At 42.4% G+C, this 18,493-nt stretch overlaps 3 protein-coding genes across 4 annotated transcripts in view; 1 reads left to right on the plus strand and 2 right to left on the minus strand.

Annotated features, from left to right (window-relative positions):
- The window catches only part of LOC126405581 (dual specificity protein phosphatase 3-like), a 608,181-nt gene that overhangs the window by 269,192 nt on the left and 320,496 nt on the right, over positions 1 to 18,493 (plus strand). The gene's annotated exons all lie outside the window — the stretch shown is intronic.
- Positions 946 to 7,005, minus strand: LOC126405570 (cyclin-dependent kinase 5 activator 1-like). The gene is made up of 3 exons (XM_050069376.1): positions 6,510 to 7,005; positions 3,314 to 3,956; positions 946 to 2,284 (listed from the first exon to the last, which is right to left on the minus strand). The coding sequence occupies exons 2-3, from the start codon at positions 3,821 to 3,823 to the stop codon at positions 1,793 to 1,795; spliced, it is 1,002 nt and encodes a 333-aa protein (XP_049925333.1). The 5' UTR covers positions 3,824 to 3,956; positions 6,510 to 7,005; the 3' UTR covers positions 946 to 1,792.
- LOC126405563 (26S proteasome non-ATPase regulatory subunit 11A) overlaps positions 12,236 to 18,493 on the minus strand; it is a 15,571-nt gene continuing 9,313 nt past the window's right edge. Inside the window, exons 8-13 of one of the 2 annotated variants that reach the window (XM_050069362.1) lie at positions 17,417 to 17,479; positions 17,132 to 17,257; positions 16,859 to 16,894; positions 15,652 to 15,703; positions 15,345 to 15,488; positions 12,236 to 13,400 (exon numbers count right to left, since the gene is read on the minus strand). In XM_050069362.1, coding sequence (XP_049925319.1) covers positions 15,346 to 15,488; positions 15,652 to 15,703; positions 16,859 to 16,894; positions 17,132 to 17,257; positions 17,417 to 17,479 — 420 coding nt within the window. In that variant the 3' untranslated portion in view covers positions 12,236 to 13,400; position 15,345. Of the gene's footprint in view, positions 13,405 to 15,344; positions 15,489 to 15,651; positions 15,704 to 16,858; positions 16,895 to 17,131; positions 17,258 to 17,416; positions 17,480 to 18,493 lie in introns of both variants that reach the window. The other variant, XM_050069361.1, reaches the window with a different exon arrangement.

An 18,493-nucleotide genomic window follows, 5' to 3' on the forward strand; every position in this document is an offset into this window, starting at 1 on the left:
TTTTTACTGAGATGTTGCTGCATTGGGATAGTTCCACGAGAAACAGCTGTTTTTTACAGAGACATCTCTGCATTTTCAGCATCTTTTTAACCATCAAGCATGGGTGTTTTGTAGCAACCTGTCGCCGTTTTTCTCTCAGGAGTAGTGCCACAAAAAGCAGCTCTTTTTTACCGAGATCTTGCTGTGCTTCCTGCCAGGAAAGTGCCTTAAAAAAGTGGTTGTTTTTTACTGAGCCATCTCTGCGTTTTCAGGATCTTTATAGCCATTAAGCATGGCTGTTTTGTAGCGACCTGTCACTGTTTTTCTCCCAGGAATAGTGCCACAAAAAGCAGCTTTTTTTAAACGAGATTTTGCTGCATTTCCTGCCAGGAAAGTGGCACGAAAAGTGGTTGTTTTTTCCTCATATGTGACTTTCAAACCATCAAGCACGGGTGTTTTGTAGCAACCTGTCGCTGTTTTTCTCTCAGGAGTAGTGCCACAAAAAGCAGTTCTTTTTTACTGAGATGTTGCTGCGTCTCCTGCTGTGATTGCGCCACCAAAACAGGGTATTTTAAGGCAAAACATGATCTTTAACTATGACCAAGTGGTTTTTGTGCCTTAACGCACGCTAATCACAGAGTTTCTGAAACATAGTTTCAGTGTATCCCCGACATAAGGACGTACAAATATAATGAATCAGTGGTTTGCAGAAACGTACAGTGCCAACATTTCTTCTGCTGCTTGGGCTGTAATCTGAGTCCAATGGAAAAGCATTTGATTCTCTTAAAAATAAATAACTAATCTCCTAATTCATATCAGACTTGACTGGATAATCCCAAATGAAACTACAGTACTTTACATAACGTGGATGAATTAATCCACTACAGTACAACAACACCAAATAGCGACTTGTGTTTCACAGTCAGACTTGTTGTGGTTGATTCGAGCTCGTCTGCTTTGGGGGGGGTTAAAGTTTCAACAGTGACATGGCAGCCAGTGTCGGTGAGTGCAATAAGCTCGGGCAGGACGATAAGGAATAAGGTAAAGTGGAGTTGGCAATAAGCAGGTGGTCATGTGCAAGGACGTATGGAGTGACCTCATGCAAGGTGATTCTCATCACCGTGACATCTCTCTATAGCGGAAATGTCTGGATGCTTTCACACACGATCATCAACATACTGTGTCTTTATATCTATAATATTCTCCTGTGATGAGTAAATCTGTTGTCTGGCGTCTCTGAACGACAGAAAAATATCAGATTGCATTTCTGATCTCACTGAAACAAGGTCCAGGTCGGACTGATGTGAATCTGAGCCTGAGGCAGAAGATAAAAATGATCTATTTCTCACAGCGTGTAAATGTGACATCACCGACCCTGCTGGCCGTGCATTTGATAAAACATCTGTCTGTGTTGTCAGTTACATTGTTCTTGATAAACGTGATCGTATCTCTGCTTTAAAGCTTGTTGCTGTCACATCCTGACCCGGGCGCTGGATATCAACAGATCCAATCAGATCCAATCATGTCAAATAACGTCGCTGACAGCTCTGATTTTATCTGCTGCGTTGTGGTAAAATGGTCCTGTAGGACGCATGTTGCCTTCAGGCGAGACACAGATCAGTTACTGCCTCTGTCTCAGAGTGTTTTGAACCCAGAAACAGGGAATATGGTTAATAATGAACTGGTAGAGACGCCAGACAACGTTACTGCTCCACGGTATCGCTACGCTGCGTTACATTAGTCCGCCTGTCCTCAACCTATTAACCCCGTCAATCTTTCTATCCATCCTTCCTTCCCCCCTCCCAGCTCCCTCTTATCGGTCGAGGCCTATGAGGAGTTTGGTCTTCTCCTCCTCTTTCTTGCTCTCGTTCTTCAGGTCGGCGAACACCTGGGTAAAGAAGTGCGGGTCGGTGTTGATCTGGAGCATCTTGCCGCTCATGCGGTTGATGATCTCCAGGCAGCGGTCCCAGAAGGCTTCCTTCTCCGCCTCGACCAGGAAGGGCTTCAGCGGGTAGGAGATCTCGTTGCCCATGTAGGAGTAGGACAGGTAGAGGCAGGTGAGCAGCGAGGCCTGCAGCTCGCGCTCCGACGCCACCTCGGACGAGACCACGTCGCGGCACAGCATGTAGAGGAAGACCACGTTGGCCGGAGTGATGAAGCCCTGATCCTGCCAGCCCTGTAGGAGGAGGGAGCGGTCGACGCTGCGCAGCCACAGCACCGGGTCTGTCGGGGAGAGACGCTTCAGTCTGTAGCACCGACGGCACAGGAACTCACCCAGGCTGCGCATCAGTTCACTGGTGGAGGCCTGGTGGAGAGAAGGAGGGAGAATAAAGGGAGGTGAGACAGAAGATTAGTGAAATGAAGAAGTGATGAATCAGAATGTTTTCAAAATCCTCATTTAGCTACAAATTTTAAATAACAAAAATAAATGTTGGCATTGTAAGTTTCTTGCAAATCAAAGATACATTACATTTGTAGGTTGTTATGTAGCGGACACCTTGAAACTTTGCATTTCAACAACGCTGTGGTGAAGCTGTCATTAGGTTTAGGCATAAAAACCACTTGGTTTTGGTCAGGAAAAGGTGATGTTTTAGCTGAAAATACACAGTTTTGGGGCACAGTCCCACCTGGAAATGCAGTAATATCTCAGTAAAATAAAAGTAAAATACCGCTTTTCGTAGTACTATCATCGGCGGAAAAACAGCAGTGATGCCTCAGTAAAAACAACCCCTTCGGGTGGCACTATCCTGGCAGGAAATACAGTTATGTTTTGGAACAAACAAATGGTATTTGTCACACTATCTTGGCAGGAAACCCGGTGATGTCTGGGTAAAAACAGCCACTCTGGGTGGCACTCTTCCGGCAGAAAACACAGCTACGGCTCTGTAAAAAAACTCCCCTTGTTGTCGTACTCTTTCGGCACAAACTACTGCTCCTCACTGCAGTATTCTGGCAGAAAAAACAGCGATTTCTTGGTACGAACTCACGCACTATCCAAACAGAAAACGCAGCAATTTTTTGTTGCACATGCCCAGTGGACAACAGCGACTGGTCACGAAAAAAACCTGGTGAAAAAAAATGGTGCGTAAAAAGCAGCTGGAAACACAGCGACTCACTAAAACACAACCAGTTTTGTTGTTTGCTGGTCTACAACAGAGATCTGCAGCTTGGTGTCACGTCATCTACCATCCCCTCCGCCTTCTGATGCCTCCTACACTACGACGCTTTAAAACACTGATGTGATACATATTAAACGTACAAATGTAACGTATCTGTGGTTTGCAGAAACGTACTACGCCAGCATTTTTTTCTGGCGCCTGGGCTGCGGGATTACCTGGACGATGACACGTTTTGGCGTGCCGGTAGCAGCGGACGGCTGGATCCCAGAGCCTGTGAGGGAATTCTTTTTGGCAGCGACAGTAGCTACGTTAGCCAAGGTCTTGGAGACGGGCAGGTGGGAGGAGGTAGTGGTGGTGGTGGCCGAGGGGTCCTGGCTGGAGGAGTAAGACGAAAGGTTTGCACAGGACTGAGACTTCTTCAGCTTCAGGCTGTTGGAGGCTGAGTTGGCTGTGGCGTGGCCATCCGGGGAGCTTCCTTTACCGCCGTCCCCGCCGTCTGCCTGCAACTTCTTGGAGCCCTTCCTCTTCGCCGATACAGCCACGATGCGTTTCCATGGCAGCACGCTGATGATAGAGGGCCGTTTGAGGGACTTCCCGGCTGCTGCGGCAGCGTCCTTGGCGTTCTTGCTGTTCTGGACGGCTGTGTAGTGACCTACCGTTGCCGGACCGTCCTCAAACAGCACGGCCTTGCGGTAGCTGGGAGACAGAGACAACACCGTGCCCATGATGTCTGCTCGAGGGTCAGCAGTGAGACAGAGGACAGGTGGAGAGGGAAGCAGTAGAGGGAAAGCTCTTTGATTGGTCGAGACAAAGAGCTCCAAGAGGACCAAAGTGTCTCACTTCTGGAGGAGGTCGAACCTGTGGAGAAGAGGAAGACGTGTCAATACTCTCCATAAGTTACATCACATGTGGTAAACAACACAAAATGAAACCATCAGCAACAAACACCTCATAATCAATGACCAAAGGCCAAAGGTGAACTCTTAGTGTCTTAATGACTCAGTGGGAACAACAGTTTTGGTTACTGGTTCAAAACCAACCTGATCTCACTCCCAACGCCTCAAATGACGACACTTGGTCAGTGACCTGTCAGCGTTAGACACCAACGTACAGAGGCACACTAGTGGCGGTATGAGACGACATGGTGGCAGCGTTTGTTGACGATCTGGGGAACTACCAAATTATAAATAGCCAGAAAGTCCACATTAGGCGGGCAGGAAGGAAGATGAGCGAGTCAAACAAGTCCAGACTTTTCACCCTGGAGCCTGCTGTTTGTGTCCCATTTGTAACAAAACTCAATCCAGTTGTTTTAATAATGACGTAGTGTGGCAGCATGAGAAGCAGGCTGTGCTACTGACGCATGTCATGTGACGTTACATTTCATTAGTAATAAACAAATCCATGATGTTTTTTCTAAACCTAACCACATACTTTTGTTGCCTAAATCTAAGGAAGTAAACCTGAAAACAAAGTGTTCTACCTGAGTTGTAAGTTTATTTTGAAAAAGACTGTATGCATTTAACGAAAAGCAACAATGTTTGATGATAAAAACAAATGCTTTTTGTGGCTAAGAATCTGCTGGAAACACACTGACCAGTCGCTATGAAACACCCACATTTGGAGCTTAAAAAGCTGCTGGAAAACACAGACAGGTTGCTACAAATCCCCCATGTCTGGAGCCTAAAAAGCTGCTGGAAAAGACAGACGAGTGGCAAAACAACACCCACATTTGGAAATGAATAAGCTGATAAAAAAACAGAGATCACTTGCTACAAATCATCCACATTTGGAGCCTTAAAAGCTGCTGGAAAACACTGATGGGTTGCTATGAAACACCCCCATTTAGACAAGCTGATGGAATTACAGTGATCACTTGCGACAAAACACCAACGTTTGGAGCTTAAAAAAGACGCCAAAAAGACACCGACAAGTCGCTTCAAATCACCCAGGTTTAGAGTGTATAAAGCTGCTGGAAAAACACTGATGGGTTGCTACCCACATTTGAAGCTTAACAAGCTGCTAAAAAAAGACAATGACAGGTTGCTACAAAACACCCACATTTGGAGCCTAACAAGCTGATAGAAAACACTGACAGGTCGCTACAGAACACCCATAATGGGACTGAAAAAGCTGCTGTAAAACACAGATGGGTTGCTATGAAACACCCACATTTGAAGTTTCAAAAGCTGCTGGAAAAACACTGACTGGTTGCTACCAAACAACCTAAAAAAACGCTGGAAAACACCGATAGGTTGCTACAAATCAGCCATGTTTGGAGCCTAACAACCTGATGGGATAACAGCGATCACTCACTACAAAACACAGATGTTTGGAGCTAAAAAAGACACTGAAAAGACACTGGCAGGTTGCTACAAAACACTCTCTTGGAGCCAATGGAAAAACAGCGGAGACTAAATCACAACCAGTTTTGTTTTTGTTTTTGTTGGTCTGCAGCTTGGCAGGCATCTCTTCGTGGTGTCACACCATCCTCCACCTCCTGATGACAAAGGCAGCTCATATCTCATATACTTGTTTAGACAAGTGTTACGTATTCATGGTTTGCAGAAACGTACAACACCAACATTTTGTTCTGGCGACTGGGCTGTAAATGTGTTTTAAAAAAGCCAGTAAGTGAGGTCTTGAGTTCAGTTTATAAACCAGTGTCTCCGATTGTTTTTCAGGGAGTCAGAAGGAAAGAAAATATCTTAAGGGACCTGAGTGCATTTTACATTTCAACAATTTAATTATCTACATATTATTGTTTTGTTTTATTTCTCAACCTGTCAGAAAGCTTTATTATAATTTTCACAGCTCCATAATGTGTTTGCATTCCTTCACAGCAGAAACACACAGACAGCAGCAGTGTAACAAACACACAGGCTGTTTGTTTCCCTGTCAGACAAAATGAACCTGCCTCGGTCTGTTGCAGCAGCAGATTTAATTTCCACTCGGTTTTTAATCTGCAGCCCTTCGGTGTGTGTGATTAAAGACTGCTGCTGACATAAAGCATATGCATCGTGGCTGCACGTCAGCCCAGCGCGGGCCTGCAGCTCCTCATCAGTATTATATAAGATGAGGCCACAGAGGCATGAGGAAGAAATGTGCGCAAGCATCCATCTTAGCTTCAAAATGGAAGCCTTGAAAACAGCTCCTGCAACACACGGGGGCTCCGGAGACAGCTGACGGGCCTGCAGCCCGGACACACACACATGATGTCTGTAATGTTCACATGATGAAGGAGACACACAAATCAGATCAATAATAACACACACACACACACACACACACACACACACACACACACAGCTGTGCGTAAATGATTTGGGGTATTTTCTGGAGGCTTCTCATTTGACTGTTTGCAGAGCTGCAATAAACTGAAGCATGCAGCAGTCAGTCCTTCATGTCTCCTACCTGCTGATTATTTGTGTCTTCCTGTGGGATCCATGGATCACACCTTGACCCCCCCGCTGCTCAGCAACTGCGGTCAAAATGTGGACAGCAGCTCGGTCTCCTGTCTCCGGGCTCCAGGGCGTCAAACGTCTCCGTCCCTGATTAACGACGAGCCCCGGTGCTTGAGGCCGACACGTTGCTCCTCCTGAGTCTTTATTATCAGATTTTCATTTATAAAAAGTCCGTGTGTGCTCGGCGGGGACACAGATGCGCTTCAGTCCGTCTCTCGCAGCGGACAGGAAGATGTCTTCCATTGAGAAGCGCAAATCTCTCCGCTCACGGCTGTTACCGGCCCGCTACGGTGCTCGCAGCTCCGATGATTCTCCTCCACACATCAATAAATCAGCACATATCGATGATTAATCGACTCAAAGGCGGAAGAGAGAGAAAGAGGGAAAAAATGGCCACTATGAGATCCAAAAATAGCCAGCAGCTCTGCGCCCGGGCTGTGCGCAGAGGAGAGGGGGAGACCCGCTGCTTTGATGCGGGCATCTGCAGTTATTCGGGTTGGATGTGGGAGAGGAACGGAGGCTTCTGATTGGCTGCTGCCGGGATGCTGCCGCCGCCGCTGCGGCGCATCGCTGTCGCCGCCGCTGCCGCTGACGCCATTGGCCGCCGCCGCGCCGCAGCCTATCGGAGAGGGCGCTGTCCGAGGTGCTGAAGCGGCGGAGCGGACGCTGCTGCGGAAGAGGAGGAGGATGAAGGTTTTATGAATCAGTCAGTGTGGGTGCTGAATCCGCCTGCAGGCTGACGAGAGGTGAACTCATGTGCTGCAGGAGGAGAACAGGCCTCATGTGCTCATCAACAGGAAACTGATCTCAGCTCAGTGTAAAGGGTTGGTTATAACACCTGTCTGTGTAACACAATGAATTCAGTCCAGCTCTGCCTGTGAACTGCAGGCGGATCCTGTCTATGGATCTGTCTCTGATAGAAATCCAAACATCTGAATCAGTCTGTATATATTTATCTCTTTTCATCTGTGACACACTGATGGATAGATGCAGATACTGATCCCTCCATCTGTTAGTCCATCATCCAGAGGAGTTGTTGGACCCATACATGGACACAGATTGTCCTCCTGTCAGTATGAATATTGACGAGACAGTGAAACTGTGTCAGTAAGACACCTGACAAATTAAAATACAAAGTATATCTGATTTTATGAGACATAAGTTCAAACTGAACTCAAGTCTGAAGTGCAAAAATAAAGACGGCGCATTACAGCCTCACCGTGACTCCCAGCCGAGCTGACACCTGCTGGGAGTTGGTGTCATAGTTCAAGTTCATAGTTTTGGCAAGAAGACATGAAGACAGACTCAGTGATCAAACAAATCACTCAAACAGAAGTCAGTGCTCAATTTTAAAAACACAGACTGAGTCTTCAGAAGATCTCAAGGACAAAAGCACTGATGTCTCAGCAGGAGCTGGAAATACTTCTCTCTGCATTTATCTTCAGTCGACTCGACGACTGTCACAGTGTCTTTACAGGTCTCCCTAAAAAATCCATCAGACAGCTGATTCAGAAAACTGCCGCTCGAGTCCTCACCAACACCAAGAGAGTTCTGAGGTCTTTACACTGACTTCCTGTCTGTCAGAGAATCAACTGCTGGTTTATAAAGCACTGAACAGTTTCTGACCTGCAGCTACAGTACGAACCATCCAGACCTCTCTCGTCTTCAGGGACACGTCTGCTCTGCGTCCACAGAGTCAGGACGAAACAGCATTTAGTTTTTATGCTCCACATATCTGGAACTAACTCACAGAGAACTGCAGCTCTGCACCAACTTAGTTTGGCTTCTTTTCTTTAACACGTCTTTAACATGTCTTTAGGGTTACAGTAATATCACCACCTGTTGGTTTGGCATGCTGATTTTTAGTTTTCATTTGGACAGAGATTTTTTTTTTGAGAACGAAGGAGGAAAAACCCCTGGAAACGTCCCTGTACAGACGGTGAGTCATCCAGAGGACCAGCTGCTCTCTGATGGCATTAACACCATGTGCTTTCTGTCTCCGTTAAACCAGTGCGGAGGCTGTGAGCTACAAAGTGGACTCATCAGTGTGTCTGTCTCTAAAATACAGCTGTGCCCAGCAGGAGGAAGAGGAGGACACTGAGTCAGAGAGGAAGAGGTTTATAAAGTGTCTTTTTAACAGGACAAACGCTGAGAAGAATAAAATCAACGCTGAGCTGTGGACGATGACGTGAACACACTGAGTCACCTGACTGCTGTCTGACTCTGGAAATACACACTTTATACACACACAGAAAACTATCAGAGAATAAAAGCTGTGTAAACGGAGTGATGATTAATAATCAAGAGGATCTGCTGAAACAAATTCCTGCTCTGTCCGTGATTAGGTGACAGTAACGTCTTGATTCTGGACGTCTGGTAGACTCTTATGACTGTGCTGTTCACTGTGATGGAATATTAATTCATAAACAACTAGAATCACCACCCTGTGGTTGTATGACTCCGCCCACCAGTCCACCCTGTGGTTGTATGACTCCGCCCACCAGCCCACCTGTGGTTGTATGACTCCGCCCACCAGTCCAGTGTCTCTGACAGTCTCCATCCATGTCAGTGAAAACATGGATGCTTCACACACAGAAGATCTATACAATCAGCACAGTTTCAAGATTAGAGTCACCAATTCCGTATCTGACCAAATGTCTCCCCTTCTGTTCCTGAGATATGACGTTAAAACATGATGATGTCACAGTCAAGCTGACCTTTGACCTTTTGACCTTTTGACCTTCATTATTTGTGTCAAGTTTTGTCATAATTAGCATATGAACTCTTGAGTTATGGACAAATACATGTTTTCTGAGGTCACACTGACCTTTGACCACCTAAATCTAATCAGTTCATTGTTGATACTAAGTGAACATTTGTGACAAATTTGAAGAAATTCTCTCTCAGTGCTCTTGAGATATTGCTTTCACATGAATGAGACAGACAAGGTTACAGTGACCTTTGAGACCTATGAACATTAAAATTCAGTCACCAATTCAGTGTCTGACCAAATGTCTCCCCTTCTGTTCCTGAGATATGACGTTAAAACATGATGATGTCACAGTCAAGCTGACCTTTGACCTTTGACCTTCATTATTTCACCCTGTTAGACATTTGTGTCAAGTTTGGTCAGAATTAGTGAATGAATTCTTGAGTTATGTGAGGTCACACTGACCTTTGACCTTCGACCCACAAATTCTAATCAATTTATTCTTCAGTCCAAGTGGACGTTTGTGCCAAATTTAAAGAAATTCCCTTAAGGTGTTGAGATACAGCGTTTACAAGGGTGGGACGGACAGATGGACAACCTGAACACACACAGTGCCTCTGGTCACGGCTGTCGGAGTTTCTCAAATTACTGAGAAACATCAAGTCAGCGTTTGAAAAGGTTTCTTCTTTTGTTTTAGATAAAGTTTCTGATTATTCCGAGTTGGAGTTGTTATTCTATTTATTTATTTTAAGGTACTCTGTCATTATATCAAGTCATTATTTTCAGAAAGTTTCAGGTTATTTTGAGACATTAAATCATTTCGAGATGAGTCGTTACTTTGAGTTTCTCATTTTGAGATACTCTGTCATCATTTTGAGATACTCTGTCATCATTTTGAGATACTCTGTCATCATTTTGAGAAAGTTTCTCTTTCTGTTGCGACACTGAGTCATTTTGAGTTTCTCGTTATCTTGAAATACCAAGTCAGTAATTTGAGATGCTGTCGTTATTTGGAGATAATCAATATTTTGAGTTCTTCATTACTTTAAAATATTGAGTGATTTGTACTGAATCGTTATCTTTTAAAATACTTTGGAATCACGAGATTTTATGTCCCTATTTCAAGTTGAGTTTTTATTTTGAGAAACCAGATTATTATTTTGACACATTAAATCATTATTTTGGGAAAGTTCTTGATTATTTTGAGGCATATTTTGAGAAGTTTCTCATTTGTAGATACCGTGTCATTAAGTTGTGATATGAAGTCTTTACTTTCAGAGATACTAGACGTTTGTTTTTTTTAAGATAGTGAGTCATTATTTTAATCACTGACACGAGCCTCCATACAGCTGACCCATTAAACCACCAGGTGCTTTAAGTTCAGTTTGTGAGACTGAGTTTGAAAATACAACTGAAATTAGAACAATAGGTTGATAATAACCTCTAATCAACAAACTCCAGCGTACATTATGCATCAGTTCTTCAGTCTCATCATATAAGCTGCAGTAACTCTCCACCTGCTCCACCCTTCATCCTCCAGGTGTGTTCATCTCAAATCATAATAAACTGGACATTATTCAAAAGTATATTAATTATATAAACGCAGATGTTATTTTTTCTCCATATAACTGAATGTTCAGGTCAGTTTGCTTTCACTCCTCAGGATCCATTAAGTGATCATTTATTATTTTTCACCTCCAACCAATAATCTGACTTTATCTGCATGTGTCTGACTCTTTGATCGAACTGTGGAGACGTGTTTGTCTGCTGACGTCTCAGACTCAAGATGACATTCAATTGTTATTGAGATGTTTTTCCAGTGAGTTGAGCTTCTCCAGTCTTTGCAGCTCCATGTAGATTTTATTTTTGTCCAAAATGGCTCTTTTAACCCTTTGAACCCTGAGAGCACATTGGCTGGATTTCTTTAAAAAGCACAGGATGACTGCAGTGAGCAACCAAAGAAGAAATGACCCCAGAACATTTGCAAGAAATTATTAACATGAGAAAATTAGCCAAAGGGAAAATTAAAATAAATAAATGTAAGAAGGTATAAATAATAAAACATGAATATGACAATATGGGAACCCTCATTGGAAAACAGAGAAACCTTTTTTTTCTTTAATTGGTCATTTTATTACGTTTAATTTATTATTATTAGTGTTGTTGGTATTTTGTTATTTCTAAAATGTCTGACATGTAAGGGAAGTCTTTATTTTGTTGTTGGACAATAATATCTGTGCTTATGATATTCTTCTGGACGAGAACTCAGTTGCTCCCCTGCTCTTATAAGGGATTTAAAAATTAAAATTAAAGATATTGCTGGGAAAAAGAAAGAATTAATTGAAAAAGAGTGGTTAAAAATTACAATAATTCTGTACCATAATTCTAAATCTCATAATAATAACAACAAATATCGTTTTTCCCTAGCTTTTTAATTTGTCCTCATTTTTTAAAAATAATTTTCTAAATTTAAATTTTTTTTTTTGCTATTTGTGTGACAACTCTTACCAAGTTTCTCACTGCCATTTTTTTTTTAAAAAAAATATTGTTTTTTTGGGGAGTTTTTGCCTTTCATTGACAGGAAAGCTAAGTGAGGGGGGGGGGGGGGGGGGATTACATGGCGCCTGCTCTATCCACTAAGACACTGACACCCCGCCATGTTTTTTAAAAAAGAAATCGCACCAGTCAGCTCAGAGTTCAAAGGTTTAAATACTTGTGAAAGGTGTCTGAAAGCAGCAAAAGAAGTGACGTCGCTCCAGGTTTTAAAGGGTTAATAGTAAAGGTTGCCGACCCCTGTGTGAAAGTAACGAACAGCTGATTAAACACTGAATAATAATAATAATAACAATAATAATATGCCACACACACTGATCAAACCTCGTACAAGAGAAAAACAGAAGTTTGACCCAAAGATGAAAAATAACCTGAAACATTTTCATCTCCAGATCCTAAAACCACACCACGTGCAGGTTTAATTTTTTTTATTAGCATTTGTCTTTCTCTATGTCATATATGGTAAACCCTCGAGTCCTTGCAAAATTAAGTTCCCAAAAATGTACAGCTTGATTTTCTTCAGCGCCCTTTTCTGGTCTCAGAGTTCCCTCTGCAGTCAGCATCAAAAGCACTTTGTGTGACCGACCCAGCTCTCAGCGGCGAGCTTTATTCTGTTCTTACGCGTTATAAAAAAAGGGGACAGTGTGAATACATCAGGCCTGGGATGAACTGAGGCGCTTGGCAATGTTATATACAAACAGGAAGTGGGAGTGCAGGGGGGGAGGAAGGGGGTGCAGGACACCCCGGCGTGTTGATGAATGTCCTCCTCTCCTTGCGGCGTGGTCCCAAAGTGGACAAAGAGCAGGTTCCCTGTATGGTCCACGAATCCCAGAATGCCTTGTGAGTGAGTGAGAGCACTCAGGGTGAAACGGGTGAGGGGTCAAAGGTCATGGTGAGGATGTGAGGAGAAGGTGGCCGCCGTTTTCATTCGTCAGGCGACCCGTGAGGCGATTCTTCCAAACCGCAGGAAATCAGAGAAACTCAAACATTCAGTTTTGGGGCCGGCCGGTGAACTGAACACAACAGGTCGAATCCGGTGAGAGACACACCAACCAACCCACGGTTACCCCCGGTTACACTCTGAGGACAGACCGAGCATGTTGTTTATATAATACATGTATGTATAAGTACTGTATACGTTTTTCTTTACTGTTATTTTACAAGATTCCCTGATGGCCAGCGCAGAGAGAAACAGGAAGAGGAGGGCAGAGAGGCTCGTCCAATTTACATACAGTAGAAACCAGTGGAGGAGAAGAGAAGAGGGGCACAGTGCCTGAATTTGTCCACAGGGAGGAGCCATCGAGGCGGATCAACCCCGGTCAGATAGGAAGGAGGAGACAGGAGACAGGGAGAGCAGAGGAGTGAGGGTGGAGCAGGAGGAGCGGCGTATGCGCTCCCTCACGTTGTTGTTCTGTTGGGTCGTCTCCAGTTGGTCGGCTGGTTTATTTGCTTGCTGGGTTGTTGAGTGTTTGTACTCTCCTTGTCCTCCTCGCCTCGTCCCTCCCCGGTTGAAGTGAGCGCACAGCGGAGGTCTGACTGGCCCACGTCACTCCTGACAGGAGGAGCCATGGTCCCGCTCTGTCTGAGGAAGAGGACAGACAGGGTGAAGAAGACAAACACTGAAGACTCTGATTCTCTGCCTCAACCAGAGACACACATTTTAGATTTAGTCTTCAGACGAAAACGCTTTTTAGTTTAAACACATTTTAGTCATTTTTACCCTTCATAGTTTTACTCGCCAAAATTTCAAAACATTTTAGTTGACAAAAATTCAAAATGCTCTATTCGAGGAGAATTCCAAATGTTTTAGTTGACAAAAGTTCATGATGTTTTAGTCAAAGGAAAATTCAAAACCTTTTAGTCATAAATTCCAAATGTTTTAGTCGACGAAACTTCAAAATGTTTTAGTCGATGAAAGTTCATGACGTTTTAGTCAAAGGCAATTCAAAACCTTTTAGTCAAAAATTTTAAATGTTTTAGTCGACGAAAGTTCATGACGTTTTAGTCAAAGGAAATTCAAAACCTTGTAGTCAAAAATTTCAAATGTTTTAGTCGACGAAAGTTCATGACGTTTTAGTCAAAGGAAATTCAAAACCTTGTAGTCAAAAATTTCAAATGTTTTAGTCGACGAAAGTTCATGACGTTTTAGTCAAAGGAAATTCAAAACCTTGTAGTCAAAAATTTCAAATGTTTTAGTCGACGAAAGTTCATGACGTTTTAGTCAAAGGAAATTCAAAACCTTGTAGTCAAAAATTTCAAATGTTTTAGTCGACGAAAGTTCATGACGTTTTAGTCAAAGGAAATTCAAAACCTTGTAGTCAAAAATTTCAAATGTTTTAGTCGACGAAAGTTCATGATGTTTTAGTCAAAGGAAATTCAAAAGCTTTCAATCAAAAATTCCAAATGTTTAGTTGACTAAAACTCATGACGTTTTAGTCAAAGGAAATTCAAAACCTTTTAGTCATAAATTCCAAATGTTTTAGTCGATGAAACTTCAAAATGTTTTAGTTGACAAAAGTACATGACGTTTTAGTCAAAGGAAATTCAAAACCTTTTAGTCATAAATTCCAAATGTTTTAGTCGACGAAACTTCAAAATGTTTTAGTTGACTGAAGTTCATGACGTTTTAGTCAAAGGAAATTCAAAACCTTTTAGTCAAAAATTCCAAATGTTTTAGTCGACGAAACTTCCAAATGTTTTAGTCGACGAAAGTTCATGACGTTTTAGTCAAAGGAAATTCAAAAGCTTTCAATCAAAAATTCCAAATGTTTTAGTCGATGAAAATCCCAAATGTTTTAGTTGACTAAAACTCATGACGTTTTAGTCAAAGGAAATTCAAAACATTTTAGTCAAAAATTCCAAATGTTTTAGTTGACAAAAGTTCATGACGTTTTAGTCACAGCAAATTCAAAACTTTTCAGTCGACAAAACAATTAAAAATTGTTTAGTTGACAAACATTTGTGATATTTTAGTTATTGAAAATTCAAAATGATTTCTATATGTTTTTTCTTTTTATCTTTAAACTAATCCAGTGAGGCTGATTCATGGATCATAAATCAGACTCAAGGTGACAGGTTGTATAAGATAATGTGTGTGTCATGTCTCCAGCAGTGTGTGACAGGTTTAAGGGCTGATTTACGAGCACACACTCACTGATCATCATCTGAAAAGCTCAACATCTCTCTATTTATGCTCTCAACAAATAACTAATGTGAGCCAACTAGGATTTGTCCCCAGGTTCATTGTAAACTCTGACTTATCCATGTGACTGTTAAGAAGCAGAAACATAACTTGTTTCTTCATGTGCAACATGTTAGTCTGGAGGTTTAAACTGGTGTCCTCTCACAGAGTTGGTGATTCAAACTAAACTTTCATCTCTGTCAGAGAAAACTGATCTGAGTTCAGACTGTTTACTTAGTTACTGTTTTTAAAAGGACGCTCAGCCACGTTACATTCAAGTGTCTGAACCTGTTCACTGACTGAATTATCTCACACACACCCTCAGCTGTGTCGGGGCTGACCTTATGTGAGCTTCTTGGCTTTGTTGTAGAGCGAGTCGACCACTTTGCTCATGTTCTGAATGGTCTCCAGGGCCGCCTCATACGTCTTGTCCACCACCGGCTCGTCGAACACAATCAGCACACCCTCACCTTGGTCCAAGATACCTGTCGAGTCGTTCAGGTCAGTTAGTGTCACCCAGTTAAAATAAACAAAAGCACTATGACCTGATGTAGTGAGAGTAAATCTGCAGGATGCATAACAATGACAACAGATCAAGCTAATATTTATCATGTATCTTCATGTACGAGCAGAGCTGCAGACACGTACCGTGAAACTTCTCGTCCAGGATCATCTGTGATAATTTCCTCTCCACGTCCCCCTGCAGAGCAAACACAGTCTCACTGATTCATCATAAAAATCTAAAGGGCCGTGAGTCTACTGAGCATTTTTTTTTTTCAAGCAGAAAAGTGGTAGCAGGGCGCCGAGGAGCACTTTATAAAAAAAAAGCACTTTTTTAAATGACGTGCTGTGCGTGGGTTTTGTTTTTATGAGATCAATATCTCGACACTAACATTAGCCAGGTAGCTAACGGGGTGCTGCGTTAACAGAGGGTTGATGCAGTTAACTTCAAGCTTACAAAGCTATAGGTGATAAAACAACATCCAGCGTCTGCCAGCTGATCTGCTCCCAAAACATGAGCTTTTCTGTCTTTGCTGTGACAGAAGACAGCAGCCTAGTTAAAGAAGCAGCAGTGACATCACCGGCACCTTTCTGAAGAAATTTAACTTAAACGCTCTGAGCGGCCGAACAAGAAAAGGCCGGGCACTCTGGAAAAAAACGCTGGAATTGGCTCTTTTTGTACAGGCAGCTGCATACTTTGCTCCTCATTGAGAACAACTGCAACTAGAATTACTGCCTTGCCTTTGTATTCAAAGTCACAGTGACATTGACCTTTGACGCTTGACCACCAAAATATAATCAATTCACCCCCAGGTCCAAGTTAAAGTTTGTGCCAAATTTCAAGAGGGTGTTCTTGAGTTATCATGTTCATGAGAATAAGACAAACAAAGTCACAGTGACCTTGACCTTTGACCACCAGAATGTAATCAGTTCATTGTTGAGTCCAGGTGGATGTTTGTGTCAAATTTGAAGTCACTCCCTCACCTTGTTCTTGAGATATTGCATTAAAAAAAAAAAAGAGTCAAACAACGTCGCAGCGACCTTGACCTTTGACCTTTGACCTATGACCACCAAATTCCAATCAGTTCATTGTTAAGTCCAAGTGGACATTTGTGCCAAATCTTAAAATTCCCTTAGGTGTTCTTGAGGTATCATGTTCACAAGGATGGGATGGACATGCGAACGGACAACCCGAAAACATAATTCCTCCGGCCGTGGCTATCGCCAGCGCAGAGGCATAAAAAGACGTTGCCTCTGATAAAAAACAACAACTCTGTGGACACAGGCCCTTCTGTTTTACTCTAAACAGGAAACTGGTGTTTAATTGAAGTTTAAAAGAGGAGGAAAATCTTACCTTTGATAGTTTGATGAGGGAGGAAATGTGTGCTATCTGTGAGAGAAAAGAAAGACAAGCATGATGATTAAAGACATTTTAATTCGTAAACTACGAGTATATTAGTGAGTGTACTAAGAATTCTTTATGTGCTTACTAGAGTTAGAGTTACACCTGTTTTTCTTAATCTGTCTGGTTGAATTCTGGGGCATGGAACAAAGTCTCCGTGTCCTGGATGAGGTTCTGTATCTGAACTGACGCAGCCCGAGTACAGACAGGTGTTGAGAAGCTTACCTGGACCCTGGAGAAAGGTTCAATGACCCTGATGAGGTTCTGCTCCAGCAGGTTGTCGTACAGTTTGGTCAGATGGGTGCTGATGATGGGGTCATCCCTCAGCTCTGCTTTGTACTCTGTTAATGCCTGGGATCAGAAGAAGGAAGAGGACGTTTCAGTCATATGTGAGAGGCTAAAACATGATCCACAAACAAACATGCAGAATGTGTAATCAGCTGTTTCATTCATTATGTAGTTAAAGAACATCAAATGGTCCTCAGACAGCATCAAACTCTGGACACAAACCTTTTCAAAGTCTGCCAGCGACCGGTTCTTGCTGGCTTGTGCAACACATTTCAGTGAGTCTGTCTGTAGAATGAGAATAGAAACTAAAGGTTATGGGTACATTCAACATACACATGGGAATAAATACAGAAAACCCATCAATGGTCAGATCTAATAAAATTAACTCTGACTTTCAATGACTCTAACCGTTCATATCTACATATGGAGCAGGCCCTCTTCCACAGAGTCCATCATGTTTCTACAGTAGCCCAGAACGGACAAATCAAACACTGGCGTAGTTTCTTACACGCTTGGCACATGGGACAAGTTTCAGTTGGTTGCAATCTGCAATCTCACCACTAGATGCCACTACATCCCGCACACTGGACCTTTGAAACTCGCACTGACTCCACAGTGGGCAAATATTTGACAGTGAGTGTGATAATCAGGGGGAGAGCTTTTTTAACGTAATCTCTAACCCCCCAAAATTAATGTTTGTTCAGGTAGTAAGATATTTAGCAATATTTAGTTAAGATATTTAGCCAGACATGCTAACATTTGCAGCTAACTTTAACCCTTTGAAACCTGACAGCAAATCGACTTGATTTCTTTAAAAACATGGGAAGAAGGCAATGAGCAACCAAAGAAGTAATTACACCAAAAAAAAAAATTTAGTAAAAAGAGAAAATTAAAAAAAAGAAAATTAGTTAAAAAAAAGAAATAAAGTTAAGACCTGGGAAGACTGCTTAAAAATCATAATAATTCTGCAACATAATTTTAAAAGATAATAATAATTATTATAAATATAGTTTTCCTCTAGCTTTTCTTTTTTCCTAGGTGGTTTTTTTTTGTAAATAATTTTCTAAATTTATTTCTTTTTTTGCAATTTGTGAAACATTTCTTCCAAGCTTCTCACTGCCTTTCCCCCCCCATGTTTTTGAAAGAAATAGCACCAGTTAGCTCATGGTTTAAACAGGGTATCTGCAGGTTTCAGTAAGTTAAATTTAAGACTTTTTAAGACCTTTTTAATGCCACCTTGAATGGAATTTAAGACCGAAAAAACTATAAATATAAGCAATGGTTGGGGGATCCCGCTGT

Source organism: Epinephelus moara, chromosome 18, assembly GCF_006386435.1.
Source record: "Epinephelus moara isolate mb chromosome 18, YSFRI_EMoa_1.0, whole genome shotgun sequence".
NCBI classification, from domain to species: domain Eukaryota; kingdom Metazoa; phylum Chordata; class Actinopteri; order Perciformes; family Serranidae; genus Epinephelus; species Epinephelus moara.